The 17,861-nt window shown below is 48.0% G+C and overlaps 3 protein-coding genes across 7 annotated transcripts; 2 read left to right on the forward strand and 1 right to left on the reverse strand.

Moving 5' to 3' along the window:
• Positions 1-239: 239 nt before the first annotated feature.
• On the forward strand, positions 240-5,458 carry LOC147041475 (phosphatidate phosphatase LPIN2-like). 4 transcript variants are annotated; one of them, XM_085939451.1, is made up of 20 exons: positions 240-333; positions 1,069-1,272; positions 1,388-1,483; positions 1,558-1,781; positions 1,841-1,951; positions 2,024-2,153; positions 2,231-2,432; positions 2,676-2,775; positions 2,855-3,015; positions 3,089-3,182; positions 3,249-3,318; positions 3,391-3,474; positions 3,540-3,619; positions 3,721-3,826; positions 3,888-4,036; positions 4,114-4,200; positions 4,276-4,428; positions 4,493-4,607; positions 4,676-4,779; positions 4,860-5,458. In XM_085939451.1, exons 2-20 carry the CDS (start codon positions 1,081-1,083, stop codon positions 5,002-5,004), a joined length of 2,403 nt encoding a protein of 800 aa, XP_085795577.1. In that variant the 5' UTR covers positions 240-333; positions 1,069-1,080; the 3' UTR covers positions 5,005-5,458. The 4 variants fall into 4 exon arrangements, with proteins under 4 accessions (XP_085795577.1, XP_085795579.1, XP_085795578.1 ...); XM_085939453.1 differs by having other exon boundaries at positions 2,234-2,432; XM_085939452.1 differs by lacking the exon at positions 4,860-5,458 and having other exon boundaries at positions 4,676-4,783.
• emilin2b (elastin microfibril interfacer 2b) lies at positions 5,381-10,887 on the reverse strand. Its single transcript, XM_085939455.1, has 8 exons — positions 10,571-10,887; positions 9,728-9,908; positions 9,495-9,620; positions 8,157-9,337; positions 6,409-6,555; positions 6,278-6,331; positions 6,081-6,209; positions 5,381-5,920 (listed from the first exon to the last, which is right to left on the reverse strand). The coding sequence occupies exons 2-8, from the start codon at positions 9,850-9,852 to the stop codon at positions 5,613-5,615; spliced, it is 2,070 nt and encodes a 689-aa protein (XP_085795581.1). The 5' UTR covers positions 9,853-9,908; positions 10,571-10,887; the 3' UTR covers positions 5,381-5,612.
• Positions 10,576-14,009, forward strand: mettl4 (methyltransferase 4, N6-adenosine). Of its 2 annotated transcripts, none has more exons than XM_085939457.1 (8): positions 10,576-10,964; positions 11,112-11,189; positions 11,304-11,661; positions 11,729-11,798; positions 12,137-12,311; positions 12,513-12,613; positions 12,684-12,784; positions 13,824-14,009. In XM_085939457.1, the coding sequence occupies exons 1-8, from the start codon at positions 10,701-10,703 to the stop codon at positions 13,994-13,996; spliced, it is 1,320 nt and encodes a 439-aa protein (XP_085795583.1). In that variant the 5' UTR covers positions 10,576-10,700; the 3' UTR covers positions 13,997-14,009. The 2 variants fall into 2 exon arrangements, with proteins under 2 accessions (XP_085795583.1, XP_085795584.1); XM_085939458.1 differs by having other exon boundaries at positions 11,124-11,189.
• The last annotated feature ends 3,852 nt before the right edge of the window (positions 14,010-17,861 follow it).

Below are 17,861 nucleotides of genomic sequence, written 5' to 3' on the forward strand. Positions count from 1 at the left end.
TTTCACATTCTTTTTGTCACATTCTTATATGGTTTGTATGGCTTGGACTGTTTTCACCTGTGTCATCATCGCTTTAATAATAAAAAAAAAAAGGAAAAAAGAAAAGAAAAACGTTCAAGGTCATTTTAGTTGCAGGTCAGCGACAAAAGCCACCTAGTAATAAATTCAATTTAAAGCCAAATCTATTTTAAACATACGCGACAGCCGCGGTGACGTCACCATAGCCTTCGCGTCACGTGCTGAATTCGCTGCCATCGGGGATTGAGAAGATTTTAAAAGTACTCGAGGTGGAGGACGAGAACGCAGCGCCAGGCAGGTGGTCCCCCAAGACAGGTGGGAACATCTAACCTCATGAATAAAAAGTCGTGCACTTGTTCGTTTGTCGGCCACGAGTGATTAAAACCTTTCGAAATGACTGACGTCATTTTTGCTGACTTTTATTTTTTTTTCTTGTCTGAACTGTTCTGTCAGCGACATTAATGTTAATATTTCAGCGCCGACATTCGTGGCGAATTTTGTTTGTATTTCTCAAAACGTATCAATTTAAAAACTGGAAAAAAAAAAAAAAGTCTGTCATAACCGAGCGCCGAATTGTGTTCCTGAACACCTCATGGTTTAGATTTTTTTTTTTAACTACAATAGAATAAACGCTTATTTAATCAAATATTAATATTTTTCCAATGACTCGTAATTTACATTTATTAGTATCGATAATCTACCTCCACAAAGGCAATCATCTATCCCTTTTGCTCCCTTTTGATTGGCTATAGTCATTTAATAGGATGTTTATGATTGTGCTTCTTGTTGATTGTTTTTTAGAATGATGCATAATAAATATGATTTCAGACACTCACGTGTCGCATGGATGTACGGCACACGCGGGCTAGGGAAAGCTAGATTTGCAGACTAATCTGCTAAACAGGATTAACATGACTTAACGTCTCGCTCGCCCCATCGGGTGTCATGGTCAGGTTTATGTTGTTGACCAAGGATTTTTGTTTTCTTCATAGAACCCTCAATGGGAATTCAATGGCAATAACATGTTGTTATTTTTGTGTCATGTGGCAGGCGGCCATCAGAATGAACTACGTGGGACAGCTGGCGGGCCAGGTTCTGGTAACCGTTAAGGAACTCTACAAGGGTATCAATCAGGCCACGCTGTCGGGCTGCATCGACGTGGTGGTGGTGCAGCAGCCCGACGGATCCTTCCAGTGTTCCCCCTTCCACGTACGCTTTGGAAAATTGGGAGTGCTGCGCTCCAGAGAAAAAGTGGTGAGTGACTCATGAGATTTTCGGAAGTCTCAAGATTCACCAAAGTCTACCAAGAATTCTCTGTCGTTTCCCAAAATTTGGGAGGCTCACAAAATGACCTTTTATGATCCTGCAGATTGACATAGAAATAAATGGAGAAGCGGTGGACTTGCACATGAAGTTGGGAGACAACGGTGAGGCTTTCTTTGTCCAGGAGATAGAACAATGCGATGTAAGTGACACTTGAGACATAGAAAAAAAATCAAACTATGACTTTTTATCTGAAATTTCTTTGAATGCTTACAGGACATGGTCCCAGCACACCTGGCGACCTCGCCCATCCCTACAAACGACGCCCTCATCAAGAACCAAGGTCGTCCCCTCAGTGGCCTGGAAGAGGCCGGGGGGAGGAAGCGGAAACGGCGGAGGCGGAAGCACAAGGCCGAGCCCCGCAAGGAGGAACAGAGCCGGCCTGTAGGGGGCGAGCTAGAACTGCCTGGGCTCAGTTCGGATGAGGAGATAACCTCATGGTGAGTCAAATCCTAAAGGCTGGGATCAACTGTGACCCACCAACAATTTTTTTTTTTAGGGCATCAGCAACAACAAAGTACAACACGGAACACTTTGGATGTTCCCCGGCCACCAGCCTCGAGTGGGACAGCTACCCTTTCTCCGATGGCGACTGGCCCCCCTACATAGAGTGAGTCCATCATTCTGTCCATGAAGGTGACCCAAAGACAAATGGTTGGGTCACTTTGTGCTCTGCCGGCAGCGTATTGTCTGAACACAAGTCGGCGTCGCCCAACAGCGACTCGGAGCTGATGGTGAAAACCACGGAGAACACGTTCAGAGCCGAGGTCCACGTGCAGTGGAGCTGGGGCGAGTTCCCGGAATCCACAAGGGTAAAAACAATCGATGAGAGGCGGTGTCTCTTGAAATGAGCCAAAGTCAAACAAGATTTGCTGAATTTTTCTTGAAGCAGGTGACCAAAAGGGAAAGGTCCGAGCAAAAGGTGCTGACGATCAACCCCTCGGAGAATACACATTTCCGGATTATCCCTGGCCAAGAACACCAGAACAAAGATCTTCTCTGCAGCATGGTCAAACCCCAAGCCCAGAAAGCTGACGACGGTGGGAAAGCTCCTCGCAAGCCCAGGTGGAGCTCAACTCCGCCTCGCCGCAGTGAGTCAGATACCAAGTCCTCAGAGATTGCCGCCAAGACTCGAGGGGAGCCTAAGTTGCACAAGTCTCACAAGATTTGCTAAAAAAAATTCTCAAAGTTTCGCAACCACTTAAGTTGCACCTCTCAAAACAAACCGGTGTCAACCAGACTCAGGAAGGATGTGGTGCCCATGAAAAGAACAGGAAATGAAAAAAACAGAGTCATCGTTTTTTCTCACGACACCATCGCTTCTCTTTCCTGAGGTGTGAGGAAGAGGAGTCAACATCAAGGACCAGAAGACATCTACCTGGATGACCTGAGTGCACTTGAACCCGACGTCATCGCTCTCTATTTCCCCAAGAGGTAAAAGTCACATGCTAACACGCTAACACGACTCACCGTGTTTCAAAGGACAAATAAAAATGTCCACCTGTGTGGCCAGTGAGTCGGACCAGGTTTCGACGACTCCAGTGGGCGGCGGTGGCGGAAGTCACGGGGATAGCGGGGCGGAGTGTCTTTCCGACTCAGCCGCCGACCTGCCCGACGTGGCGCTTTCGCTTTGCGGTGGCGGTGACGGGAGCGATGACTCAGAGATCGACGGCGGTAAGCGGCAACGCCGGCGCCACCTGTGGGATGACAATGGAGGACAACAAATTGTGCGCTTGATTTCATGAAGAAAAATTCCTGGAATACAAAATCAGCTATCATGACTTCGCGGAAAACCCCGCACTCATCGATGATCCCAATTTGGTCGTTCGGATTGGACACAGGTACGATTACACCTTGCTTGAAACTCGGTTGTGTCAATCATGATGGTCATTCGATCTCTCTCGCAGATATTACAACTGGACTCTGGCGGCACCGCTCATCCTCAGTATGCAGGCTTTCCAGAAGAATCTCCCAAAAGTAATTTGCTTGTGCAAGTGTCATGAGATTTCTTAGAGAGGTGTCTGGACCGATATGAACATACACGTGCAGGCCACAGAAGAAGCCTGGGTGAGGGACAGGATGCCTAAAAAGTCGGGGCGATGGTGGTTCTGGAGGAAGAGCAGCGTCAAGCAGGTAGCCACGCCTCTTCTACAATCAATTACGTAACATGCAAACGGACATACTTGCTTTGCGTTCAGTTGTCCACAGAGAGCAAGCTGGAGCTGCAGGAGACTTTGACCAATGAGAGTCCAGCTCCAGACACGGACCCTAAAGCACAGTGAGTCATCACCTTCGAAACATCTCGGTGACCCGAGACGATTTGTGCAAACCTGAAAAAATCCCGATGAAAGCTAAAACTGATGCTTAGCCTTCTTTCAGACGGAAAACCTCGGAGTGGTCGAACGATGACGAAACCAAAGAGCTCAACGACGTGAGCGCCGGCCCCGCCTACAGGAAGTCCCTGCGCCTGTCTTCGGAGCAGATCGTAAGACCCCCATCACGTCAAGTTGAAAAGAAAAGCCTCAACACGACCTCCGTACCCGCAGGCGGGTCTGAAGCTAAAGGCGGGTCCCAATGACATGACCTTCAGCATCACCACTCAGTACCAGGGAACGTGTCGCTGCCAGGGGACCATCTACCTGTGGGACTGGAGCGACCAGGTGGTCATCTCAGACATCGACGGCACCATCACCAAGTACCGCGGCAGTCCTCCTCCTCTTCTTCTTCATGGCTTTCAAACGTTCTTGTAAAAGTTTTCTTTTGTCATGGCAGGTCAGACGTGTTTGGTCACATCTTGCCTCAGTTGGGCAAGGATTGGACGCACGAAGGAATCGCCAAGCTCTACCACTCAGTCCACCAGTATGTTGGCTTTCCTTCCTCTTTGCCACCCAAAAAATGCGCTGGCTCGCTTATTCGGGTCCCGTTTTGCGTCAGGAACGGTTACAAGTTCCTGTACTGTTCGACCCGGGCCATCGGCATGGCGGATATGACGCGGGGGTACCTGCAGAGGGTCAACGACAGGGGTACGCTGCTACCCCGGGGGCCGCTGCTGCTGGCGCCCAGCAGCCTCCTCTCGGCCTTTCACAGGTAGGCGTCGACACCATCGCGCGTGTCACAACACCATATGACGAATTCCCGCCCGTCTCGTCAGAGAGATGATCGAGAAGAAACCCGAGAAGTTCAAGGTGGAATGCCTGTCGGACATCAAGAAGCTTTTCTCGGCCGGCGAGCAACCCTTCTACGCGGCGTTCGGCAACAGGGAGAGCGTGAGCAAGCGCCGCGTTCTGCGTTGCGACGTCGCGTTGCGGTCTTTCAATCGGCTGTGACCTTCCAGGACGTGTTGGCCTACCGGCAGGCGGGCGTGTCCGTCTGCCGCATCTTCACGGTGAACCCCAAGGGCGAGCTGATCCTGGAGCAGAGCAAAAGCAACAAAACCTCGTGAGTGCCGCAAAAAAAACAGTACTAGCCTTAAATGGTGATCAAATCCAAATGAAAATCGAAATATGGCTGGCTGTCAGGTACCCGCGTCTGAGTGAGCTGGTGGATCACATGTTCCCGTTACGTGGCCGCCAACAAGCCGCCGCCTTCCGCTGCCCCGAGTTTAGCGCCTTCTCGTACTGGAGGCAGCCCGTCATGCACGCCTGCTTGGAGGAGCTGCCGTGACGACGGACACCTGCTCGTGATCATCTTCAATTTGTTGCTCATTTGGTGGAGTTGAAAACAACACGGAGACGCATGCGAGCATTTGTTGATGTGAAAGGGACGCCCGTCGCGTGAACAGATCTCACGGATTTGTTTCAATTGTTTTAATGTGGATGATGTGTTAGCAACTTGAAGTTTGTAAATATTTTGGGTGGTGATGATGATGATATACATATGTATAAATATGAATTTCAATTTTTTTTTTTTACTAATGTGAACTATTTTTATATTATTAAGAAAGAATTTGGGCAAATATACAAACCACAGTTTGAAAATATTGACAGTACATGAAGTCACATCAATGAATGCAACTTGAATGTTCAGCAAACATCTTTATTTTCACCAATCCCAAAAAAAACAAAAACAATAAAAAATAAGAAATGGTTATGATCACTAATTTGAAACCCTACCAAAAAATGGACTGCATCACTCATTGGGAAACTTCCACTTTGGTTGAAAGGTGCCAAATAATGAGTCACTTACTGCACTTTGGTCGTTCATCAAAAATAGTGGATGTCACTCTTTTACCTTTTGGCTTTCTCCAGCTCATATATAAGAGGCGGGCATGGCTACTGATGAGACGGGTAGAGCAGGACGCCACCGAAGGACGACAGGATGTGGCTGGAGTCTGCGTTGGCGAGCTTCCCGCTCATCAGCGCCACTGTCGCTCGCTCACCCCGCCTCATGGGCACCACCAGGGTGAGCGAGGCGGGAGCGCAGAAGCCGCTGGACGGCTCGGGGCTCATCCCCACCGTGGACTCCAACCTGTGGACGATGCGCTTATCCACCGACAGGACCGCTTCCATTTTGATTCCGGGCAGAGCGGCGAGCACGGCGCTCAAAAGGTATCGGCCGTCCATGGGCGCCGTGAAGACACCTTGCAAACACAGAGATCCTTCTTAGTGGATTCGCGGAACTTACCGAAGGCTATTCTTCTTTATTAGTGCCGCCTGGTGGCCAAGTCAGGTACAACGGAGGCGCAGTGCACCGAACTGCATTTGCGGCGTGAAATCTTTTTCATTACAAATTGCGCTCACCTGTCCCGGGGTCGTAGTGGCCTCCATCGTTGACCAGCACGGCATCGAATCGGACGACGCCCGCCTCGCCGTGAGCGGGCAGCGACGTGAGGCCGGCGGAGAAGGAGATCTTGTGACCTTTGACCACATCTGTCACAAACAGAAAAATGTCAAAAATCTTGCTAAAGTATTGAATGAAAGCGGAGAAAAGCACATACCCAAAATCGGGGGAGGTGCGCGTGGGAGCGGCTCGGCCAGTTTTGTCGGCGCAGCTAACGGAAGGAGAAGCGCGGAGTCACATGCTGCTTCACCACAGCTCAAAACAAAAACATTTGATCGGCCAAGTCACCCGGAGCTCCGGCGAAGCCGAGCACGGGAGCCATGCTGCCGTGCGTCCCTTTGGGAAGCTTGGACGACAACGTCATTCTCCCCCGGGTTCCTGACGACGTCTGCGGGGGCACCGCCAGAGGAGCTCCCGCCACGTCCGCCGTTAGCCCTGTCGAGTACATTTCGTCAATTCATCTCAACGCCGTGATTTTTTTGTACGAAACCCGAGCAAATTGGCGCCAAGAGGCCATGACTCACTACGATACAGCCCGCACAAAACAGCAACGGGCTCGTTTAACGCGGAGAGGCGTGACGCACGTGTCCGAGCCAAAAGGCGTTGCTCAACACAAGTGGACGCCATTCAAAAAGTGCAACATGTGTGTTCAATCAAAGCGCTTCCTGCGGGCCAGTGAAAAGAAAACCTCCCGCTTGTTTATTTTTCCAAACAAACATCACAGCCGCTTTGGTAAAGTTGCTTTTGTTTACGCCAAGCCGACTTTCGTAAGTGCTCGCGAGGGATCATTCTACAACCGACAGATTGACGTCAGGTTTATCTTCCTTTAACTTTTCTCAGGCAACCTTTTGTTTGTCCCGAATCATAAGGGAGCTTGTTGTTGGAGCAATTTAGCCCAAAAAGGTCAGCGCCTTGATAAGAAGGACATCCATTTGCTGCCTGGGTAGCTAAAGTGGAGGCCGCACTGGAGATAAAACGGCCGAGCATGATAACCCCGTTAACCTGTGACGAGACTGGATAGCCCGCAGCTCCTTGGAAGGCCTGAAATGGACCCGACATAACTGACACCTTCTTCAATGGAATCAGTGAAAGCACATTGCTAATGCTTGAAACAATGGCCAAACAAAATCTTGACTTGAGGCCCAAGTTTTTCAGAAACAAAAAACAAAACAGTATGTCCCCATTTTTGTTTGTTGGAAAAACACCGCTTATTTTTCCTCATATGATTCTTTTTCCTAATTTTTACAAGCTGATTGTAATTTGCAATATTTGTCTCATCATTTCCAAAACAAGTAGCGTGTTGCGAATTGTTCTTATTTTTTGTTAGTTGTGGTCGACTTTCATCTTGTTGGTAGGGACAGTTTTTAAGGCGGATGCCCTTTCTAACGGCCGACCCATAAAACAGTCGCACATGTTCCATTGATTTGTGTCGTTAACAAGCCTTGGGGGGGGCGGGGGGGCATGCAAAGACATGTTGATGGAACATGTACGCTCGCCTGGTATGCTGCTAGTATGTCTTTAATGTGCTGCTGCTGCTCTCCTGTTTGGTGCCCGGGGGGCGGGGGGGGGGGTCTTATGTGTTGTTGATGAGTTGATAAACTCCAGGGTGCATCTGGCCGCCACATGACGGGGGATGCGGGGGCGTTCATGAAGTGCCTTTAAGGAGGCGTGAACATGCTACCACAATTTTGGGGGCTTAATTAGGACTTGGCAAAAGCGTGAGTAAGTGCTTTGCAATCTTGTTATTTTGCAATTTGTGTGTTCTGCCCATTTTTTTTTCTCTCTCTCTGTGTGTGGCGGGGTGTAATTCCAACGTTGACCACTAGATGGTGACTAACCTAATCGAGACTAATTTTGAAAGAATACAAATCGGAAGCAGATCAGTTCAGCCTAGATTTTGCTAAAGATGATTGAATGTCAAATTCTCTTCAATCCTGCTTTTTATGCCAACAGAAAACTATTTTATAAAGTAAAGTACGAGGTTACAAAAGGCATTGAATTAGGTTCTCAGTTCACAAGTTGCATTTGAAAGTTACCCGTCCGGATCTGAAGATCCCTCGCCACGTCAACAATTGGGTTCTGGACCTTCCGGCAGGCCTCGATCTTCAACTGCCTGACATCGCCGACTGCCCGGGCTCCAGCCAAAAACCTGTCGCACTCGAGGTCCTCCAGCACCCCCAAGCGGTCTTTGACCACGATCAGTTCGCCTCGTAGGCTCTCCATGCTCCAAAGATGGCTCTCAATGTCTCGAAGTTTCTCCCAAGCAGTCTTTTGACTCTTCTCCAAGATTGTCAGATTTGCCTTGCAGAGTCCAAAGTCCAAGGAGTTCACCCTGTCCATCACAGAACAGTTCGCTAGGCCTTCGACTTTGTCCACAAGCCAGTCCGGAATCAGTCTGGTTTGTGACTCTTTCAGCTCGTTTTTCAGCTCCTGGATTTGTTGCCGGAGGTGGCTTTCGTGAGAGTCTATACGCTCAGTTAAACTGAGGAAATGCTCCTCCTGGTCTTCACACTCGTGGTGCATGGACATGATCTTGTAGTCGCACGAGTTCTTTAGGTCAGCCAACTTGATATCCATGCCTTCCATCAGCTCTTTCCTCAAAGCGCGGATGTTCACGTCCACGTAGGCCCGCAGGTCGCTCTGGGACGGGAGTGAAGGTAGTTCCTCCATTAGATGCTGAATTTGCCCGTCATGTCGGTTGACATGTTCCTCCAGATGGTTCCAGGTGTCAATTCTGCTCTCCAAGAGGCTGATCTTGTTCACAAGATCATCCACTGAGAGCAAGTCCACGGTCCTGGTCTCGGCACCTCTGGCGCTGGCGGGCTGGGGGGGCTGTCGTGTCTGTTCCAGTAGCACGGCTAGCATCTTGCTTGCGTCCTCCTGGAAGTCCAGCCTCAGGTTGGAGGACATGTCAGTTATCCTGGCCTGCATGTCCAGCACCATCTGGGAGAGCCGCTGCACCTCATCCTCAAGGCGAGGATCAGCACTAGGACCTCGCCACGGATGGTTCCCCGGGCGATCCCCCTGCTCCGTAGGCTCGAGTGAAATGCGTCCAGATGATATTGGTAGCAGATTCTCCGTGTTTTGCTCTGGTAGCTTGATGCCGCTTTTCACCTCCATGCAGTCGTGTCCTTGGTAGCCCGGGCAGCACCTCCACTGCAGCTCCGTCACCGTCTTGTAGTCCAACTTGTACGTGGGCCTGAAGTGAGTCCGGTAACTAGGGAACATGTGGCAGTTGAGCAGACATTTAATTAATTTACAGTAATTCATTAACAAAAACATCAGCATCATCACTCACTGCGTCCATCCATCATGCAGGTCCATTCCAACCACGTGACTAACACCTAACACAAATCATGGCGTTTCAGACTTACATGACGTGAGGTGCACAGTTGATCATCTCCGGTGGACAAGGCAGAAACTCCGGTTGCGCAAAGCTCTCCGATCCGGCCACCACGGCGCAGCTGACGTTCTTGTGCACGACGTGTGCGCACCAGTTTCTGCGGCGGCAAACGCTCGATTAGTCGATTAGTCACACTTGCCTGCCCGCTTTCCTGCTCGCTCACCTTTTACACAGCATAAAAACAAGGGAGCAAAATGGACTTACTTGTTTCTTTGGCGCATTTCGGCGGCCGAGTGCGCGCCCCCATGTCGGAAGGGGGTTCCTTGTGAAACTTGGGCGCTTGTTAAAAGAAGGGCGAGAGGCAGGACGCGGATAAAATACTTCTGCATGGCGGCATGAAGTGTCCCAAAGTCTGTTTGGACCAAGTGTCCGACGCTCCAGTGAGCTGTGAAGACAGCGCAGAGAGAATCTGACAACTCCACTCCAAAGACGCTGTACCCCCCCACCACCAGCAATGAATGAAGGACACCCCCACATTACACGCCTTTTTTCATGACGTCATTCTCCAATCATTTAGGGTATAAATTTATGTTCACTGGCTCGAGAGCTGCGTGAAAAAAAAAGTTTAGAATATGTTAATTTGTCTGATTAATGCGTTTTTACGCATAGCTTAAACTTGGCAAACAGCGAGCAAAAACATTCATGATATTTTTTTATTCACTCTCTGCATGAAATACAAGCCGCGTATTTTTGTAGTTTATATTTGTCAGAGTTTACAGTGCAATTTTTGGACTTGATCTTTGATGGCAATGCATTGTTGAAATAAAGGTTTCCGACAAATAAAAAAACAAAACGAAACAACGCGAAAGCCAATGAGCTTGCTTGGTTTCAATGCTGCGTTGCAGTAAAAATGAAAAAATAAAACACTGATAATTTCGATGAGTGGAAAGCAAACAAAAACAAGACCTACGACCAAGATAAGGAAGTTGTTTATCAACAAATGTATTTAACGTCAAAGGGCTAAAAAGTGGTGAATTTCAGGATCGCAAATAGCATTACTTGTGAGTTACTGGAGCGAAGAGATGAAGTTTCCAATTTTTGACTGACCTGGAATGCAGCATCCTAATGTTGTGTTTGGGGCTAATGGCGGCGCCCTTTGCGGCTCGAAGCTAACCCCAGTAAAACGAACAAACCGAAGGCCACCTTTGCCCTTTTTCTAAACCCGACTAGCAAGACAATGTCGGTGGTGGTCGAGGACACACACGGGTGGTTGTTGGACACCTGCTCGCTCATCGACCAGGATTACGTGCGCTGCTTTCGACAGCATGGCGAGCACAAGTCAGAATTGGTGGCACGCTTTAAAAGGCACTACTTCCGGATTTTAAAGCGTCATGGCAGTGGCAATCATAACAACAACAATGAAATCAGTCATATTATACATAAGGCTTCTGTGCATACAGAAAACCAGGAAGTCTTGCAGATGCACAAGAGCGCTCCAAAGGTAGAAACTAATAAACCTGTTGTCTAGTTCATGTTGATGTCTTGGGGGAGGCAAATAGCAACATTACAATATTCCAGCATTGGCTTAAAGAAGTAGAGACATTACTTTCACAAAAAAGGGCAGTGGTCAATATTCATTGAGATTCAGTGTTTGTTTCAGAAGCGGAAGCGAAAGCGCAGTGAGCTCAACCAGGGAGAGCTCGATTCCAAGGCCTTTCATGAGAAGGTACGTAAGCACCTCTCCTAAAATCCCGAACATTTTGGGAGTGGTGAGTGTAACAATATCAAAGCTCTGCCTTCATTTTGGGAAGTCCTTCAAGATGTCGTTTGGTTGATGCAGGTCCGATCGGTCATCCTGGACGGAACCAAGTCCTTAGTGGAGTCTGCCACACTTTTGGGCTACCTGCATAAAGAGGAGGATGCTGAGAAGGACTCCCTACACTGTGCAGAGTGCAACCTGGCCAGTTTGTGCGACATGGCCAAAGAGCTTCCTCTGATGGACGACGAGGACCCTGAGAGCTGCGTCCAGTTTCTCGACACCAGTGCCGGCACGTCCCATCTGGACTTGTTCTCTCGCGTGACGGAGAACCCAGCAGAACAGGCGGCGGTGACGATGCTGATGGGGGAGGAGTACATTATCCCGCCGCACGCGGCCTTTCTGCTCTCGGATTTCTCCCGGATGCACCCGCTCCTCCGACGTGAGTCCAAAAATCCAAATGATGACAAGAACTTTTTTCAAAGTTGCTTGTTTTCCCCCACACGCAGATGGACACAAGTTTGACGTTATCGTCATAGATCCGCCATGGGAAAACAAGTCTGCCAAAAGGAGTCGTAGGTACATTTTGGACACCCTACACCACAGGTGCCAAACTCAAGGCCTGGGGGCCAGATACGGCCCGCCACATCATTTGATGTGGCCCGCAAATTATGCATCAAATTCATGTGTCATTACTAGAATTGCAAATTGTCTTCACTTTTAATATCTTTTTTTTTTTTTAATATTTGACCAGTTTTTACTCATCTGATTTGAAAACGAGTTATTTGTCAGTTTGTTTTGTAGCTTTTACTGTCTATAATACGAGGTGCTCATACATTTATTTGGGTTGACAGTTGGGTTGACCTCCGAAAGAAGCTAAGTCCACCATTTTGAGTCAATGGTTTGTGTCCTGCAAGGTATGCTTGTCTGCCTTCATCTCAGCTGAAAAGACTCCCCATCCCTCAGTTGGCATCCCTCAATAGTCTGGTGGTCACCTGGGTGACCAACCGACCAAGCCACCTGCGCTTCGTCCGCCAGGAGCTGTACCCGCACTGGGGGGTGGAGGCAGAAGCTCAGTGGTTCTGGGTCAAGGTAAGTGGGGAAACACGCAAATTGTCCCGCCACTGTGTCTGCACGTTTTCCGAATCAAAGTAACTTGCACAATGTGTCCACTGGAGGTCGCACTGAGCACCACTTAAACGACTTGCTCAAGATTTGCCACTTGATTCTTCTGGTCCACTCGTGGAGGTTAAAAGTTGCAGGGGTCTCCATTAAGTTTTTTTCCCCTCCTAGGTGACCGCAGATGGTCAGTTTGTCTTCCCGCTGGATTCACCGCATAAGAAACCGTACGAGGTGCTGATCCTGGGGCGATATCGCGGACATTCCCGGTCAAGGTGACTTTTTCTTTTTGCGGCCTTGCCGTAAGAATAACATTTAAAGATGAATTTGACCGTTTGAAATCAGTCCCTCAGAGCGTGGCGTCGGCGGCGTCACCCCCGTGCAAGATCAGCGGCTGATTGTCAGCATCCCCTCGACTCTTCACTCCCACAAACCGTCACTGGCAGGTAAATGTCATTTGCTTGTTGTTGGACATGACCACTAGAGAGCACTGTAGCAGCATCAATGAGCCCCTCCACTCTTGCTGCAAAACCGCTTTCATACTGGCTCAAACTTGCATCTTCTTTTCTTGAGACATTTATGTAACTAATCTTTTGTTTAGGAAGTCACTGGTCTGTGCGGGGCTTGTTGGAGTTAGTGAGAAATGACAAAAAGGGGACAAAAACGTGCAAAGAAAAGAACATTTGCTTCTCGTTCGCTCGCCTGGCTCACGTAGCGATCCAGACTGGATTCTTTTTGTTATTTCATATTTGGTCCTTTCTTTGGCCTTTCCTCAGCAGGCGGGATGAGCTAACGCTTATCGATTTGCCAACTATTCTCGACGAGTTAGGCCCAAAGACCGAGCAAAGGGGTCGGTAAAGCACGTCACGGCACGGCCAGCGAAACGGATCGATCCCCGTCACGATCGGCTTGACGTCACCTTCTGAGCAGCTTGCAGCCACTGGGGGGCGCGGTTGCACCGTATGGCTCTGCGACGAGACACCGTCGCACTCGCTCGGTCCTGTCCTCGAGGGAGTGTCACTTGTTTTTTGATGTTTATGTCGTGCCAGCCTGAAGCGAGCTCCGCCCCCTCCCGCATGGGGGTTCCTGTCAGTGACGTCTTTGCTCGTCACTGGGGGCCACAGAGGGGGAAACTCCGTTACATGTCTGGCGTGGGGTCATCAAAGCTCGCGCCGACACCAAGAAGATCCCCGCAGTCCTCTGGCGTTTTGCATGTTGGCGGAGGAGGTGCGATTGTCAGGTGCTGAGGCTCAAGGTCAACGCCAGGCACTGTCCTATGAATGCGATGGGGGAGGGAGTGGGGGGGGGGGGGGACGCTGCGGTATGGCGTCATTTGGTTTCACTTGGAACCTGTGAAGCACAAATTGGGTTGATCAAAACAAGATCCATCATCTAGCTGTTTTCTTGAAAAGGAATGCAAATAGCAAGAAGTGATTGAAGCTATTTTTGGGATGCTCTAATGACGTCGGGCCGTTTGCTCCGCAGAGGTGCTGAAACCGTACATGAAAGCGAACGGCGAGCGCCTGGAGCTGTTTGCCCGAAGCTTGCGAGCGGGTTGGACCAGCTGGGGCAACGAGGTGCTCCGTTTCCAACACGGCAGCTACTTCACGCTAACGCCGCCCGAGGGCCGCTCCGGACCAGAGACGCGGGACTTTTAAGTTTTTAATAAACATTCACAAATGATCTCGCCGCTTGTTCCTTTTTGACTCCATTCAATGTCTTTCTTTGCCATTTTGAGCTCAATGACATCATCTTTTTGCATTCACACCATTTCTGAGGGAACTGACATTTCTTTTTTCCATCTTGTGAGCTTGCCCTCTTTTTTTTTTTTCTTTTTAAAAGCCTTTTTACATTTTCCAGTGATGTCACCACCGGTCATCTCCACGGCGCCAGAGAAAGACGAATCACCGAGCCCCCCGCAACCCCACCCGCTTCCCTCCGGCTCGCCTTTTAGGTGATGTTTGATTTTCCCGGAGACTTTTCGTGATGGCACATCATTGACACAAGTGAGTTAGTCCATATAATGGCGACCGCAGTATGGGATCAGGAAGCGCTAAGAGCAATAGTTGAAGCCATATCCCGGGGCCGCAAATTGACCCCATGTTCAATCAACTGTCTCATTAAATATGCAATTGCCCGGAGGCGGACACCACACACACCAACCGTAATTACCAATTATCTACAGAGAGGAAAACCCGTCCAACTTCTCGAAAGACTTTAGCATTATGGTTGGCTGCCGGTGAATCCCTAAGGAATGGAGGGAAAAATAACTGGCATTCTAGAATACAGTCCTGTATGAAATGAAATTGGAAAGAATTAGCAGGGATAAACTTATTAACAAATGTTGTTCAGATTTGTCACCTATCGCAGGTGCACCTGGAAGGGCAATAAAAGCGGTTTCATCTTTATTTTCTTTTTTTTTTTTTTTCTACTCGAGGGAGACCATTAAAAATGATCAATTTTCGGCACTGTGACGTCATTGAAGGCTTCAAAGCATTCATTCAATTCCCAATCAAAGCAAACTGTTCTTTTGAAATGAATTTTTCAAGCGAGCTGTCTTCATGTAATCTGATTCAACACAGCGGTTCAACACTTTGATGGAAGGTTTGGAAAAGAGACCAAGGACGCATTTTGCCAACGTAAACAAGAGTGTGGCGTCACCTAGCGTCTGAAAGTGGAATTACATGTAATATAACCAGGAGGCAAAAGAAAGTCGCGCAACGATTTTTTGTTTTGCAAGAATTGTTTTGGGGCACAAAAATATCAGATATTTTTTTAACTTGTTCTCATAACCGCACGATTAGTCACGATAATCGAATCATTCGATTCGAATGGCGCGGCGCTTTACGGTTACACGACAAACGCCGAGGTAAAACTACACTGCCGAGATGATCTCGATACCTATAACTACACTTTGACGGGTTCTTATCAGACAGCCGAGTCCAACTTTTGCAGCTCCATCCATATTCATGAGCCTCAACCTGTCAACGAATCCCTCATCAATTTGAAAAGAAGTCAGCCCAAGCATCTGGGCGGGAGACAGAGCGACAGTTGAATGGGCGCTGGCAGGAAATTGGGCTTTTCAAACATTGCTATTAAATGTCTTCTCTGCTGAATTTTCTCAATGGTCCATTTGGAGACACCGATAAGATGTCTTATGACTTGTCCGTATTTGAAAAGCTGGAGATGCAGCCTGTCGGTATCCCGCCGACGCTTCGGGGGGGGGGGAACCCCCCGGCTGTTTGACGTACGTGACAGCGGCGGCGGGAGCCATTCTCATCTGGCGTCATCGGGGGAATACCGTGGGGTCGCCTCCCTCCCTCCCGCCGACTAGCAAAGGTCAGCGCGGTCAGCTTTCCCCGGGAAAGCTCTCGATGGCGCTTTCCGATACTTTCCTATCTCGCCGACTTGAGTGAAATTTTACATTGCCGTCATGAAACGTTTGTTCATCATTGACTTTCACTGTTATTGTTATTTCAGTTTGGTTTTTTTCCCCTTCTCTTCTTTAGCAAGACCGACTTCCTGTCCCCAAAGAACTTTACGTGGCCCTGTCGTCAAATGTGAAAAATCATTTTTTGATGAAGCACGAAAACAATTTCTCTCTTTTGTCCCTTCGGACGTGAAGGAACATGTTGGCAATAATCAAAGTTAATAGCTCAAGTGTTGCACTTGACTGGAGAATGCTCATTTTCAAGCACTTTGACGCCAAAATGGGAGAACGCTAACAGGTGGGGGCAAATCAAATGATAAAACGCTCTTCGACAAAAGAGGCAGTTTGACGTGAGCGGGAATAACAGGAAATAATGTCAAGAACATGTGCTGGTCATCGAGTCATAAATCCTTGGAGATGTGGACACAACTTAATGAGAAATTTGCTCATTGAACAAACGAACATTTTATGACGCTTGGAGCGAACGGCGCGGCACGTGGAAGCGCATTTAACGAGACAATCACTTATCTGAGATTGTATATTATGGTGCCTTGTTCGCAATAAAGAAAATAAACATGAAAAGCTTCCTTTGTAGGAGCCTCACGGGAAATTGCATACAAAGACAATTAAGTACCAGACTTCATTATTTTTCATTCATATCTTTTTTTCTGCTTTGCTCAATAAGTACACACAGTTGCCGGGATATAAAACAATCGGGAGGTCTGTCCGAATTGGAAAGTCTCTCGTGTTTTGCTTTACTGCAAAGTGTGTGTGGGTGGGGAGCGCCGGCAGGTCGTAGCAAGATTGTGGCAAAACAAAAACATGGCATGTTAGAGGCTAGCTATACTCAAATTACTTTTTTTTTCTTACTGTTTTGCCACATTAGCTATGAGGTTTGGTGACCATCGTGACTTGCAGAATCTTTTTCAATGACATCAGCTTGTGTATGAAATTAAAATTTGAAAAAAAAATGTAGATTTTGAAATTTAAAAAATCTAAAATTTGGACATTTTGGAATTCCACCCAAAATAACTAGGAAGCTGAAAGAAATCGAGTTATAATAGTTACAAAATTTGACATGCACATATTAAAAAAGGGAAACCAAAGAACGTGATTGAAGAAAATCACATCACATTAGACGCTGCCGTTTTGTAATGAGTATTTTAATTCACATTTAAATGACAATGAAGCAGGATATTTGCAAGCCTCAATGCCGATTCTTGTCTGTTTGAAAGACAATCTCAGCGCCACGCGGGCCGACTACGTTATGAGTTTTCCATCTTGGCGTGCGTGCAGCTGTTCTCCGCCGAGGTTTGTTTAGTGGCTCGGAGCCGTCTGTCAAATTTCAATCAATCTGTCAGAGGTTATTGGCTTGTCAAGCGTGCGCTGCATTTTAATCAAATCCAATGGCTTTGATAAGCCTCGGCTTTAATTGACACAGCCGGCGATAGATAAACCCGTCTCGATTCATTCCCTCTTTTTTCCGTCCTCGCTGTCGAGGGCTCTCCTGGCGTTCCCGACGGGCCCCCACACAGTGGAAAAAATAAATAAATATCGAGTTGGCCACCGGCTGGCTCGAAGTGGTCACCGGGGGTCGTGTGCAAAAGGACAGAAACATCCCGACGTGGCCGCGGAGATGACATGTCTCTTTTCCGTCAAAGTGGCACAAGCGGCGCCCCCCCCGGAGTCAAAGGTCACATAATGTGTGTTTGGTGGCACGCTAAAAAAAAGAGCCAATTTGATGAGATGTTGTAGACTTTTGCATCTGACAGGAAGCCATTGAGTTCACTTTGAAGTTTTGTCCTGTTCTCTGGTGGCTTCCTCATAAATATTCCCATCATTGCCTGGATTTGGGGCTTTGCGCTTAATTAGACGGTGGGAAGACGCGGACTTTATGATGAAATTAAAAAACATACCACAAAATGTTTGCTCTCTTTTGTTCTTGTGCTATCAATCAATTATTAAACCTCCGTGTTTTTCATGAAATAATGATGTTGCTGATGCCAGAGTAAATTGACTTTTAATTTTTGTGTATAGTGTACAAAAATTGTACAAAACTTTAACGTTGCGGGTTATAATTAGTATTAGTATTT

The sequence above is a fragment of the Syngnathus leptorhynchus genome, chromosome 19 (assembly GCF_054491065.1).
Source record: "Syngnathus leptorhynchus isolate UIUO chromosome 19, UIUO_Slep, whole genome shotgun sequence".
NCBI lineage: Eukaryota > Metazoa > Chordata > Actinopteri > Syngnathiformes > Syngnathidae > Syngnathus > Syngnathus leptorhynchus.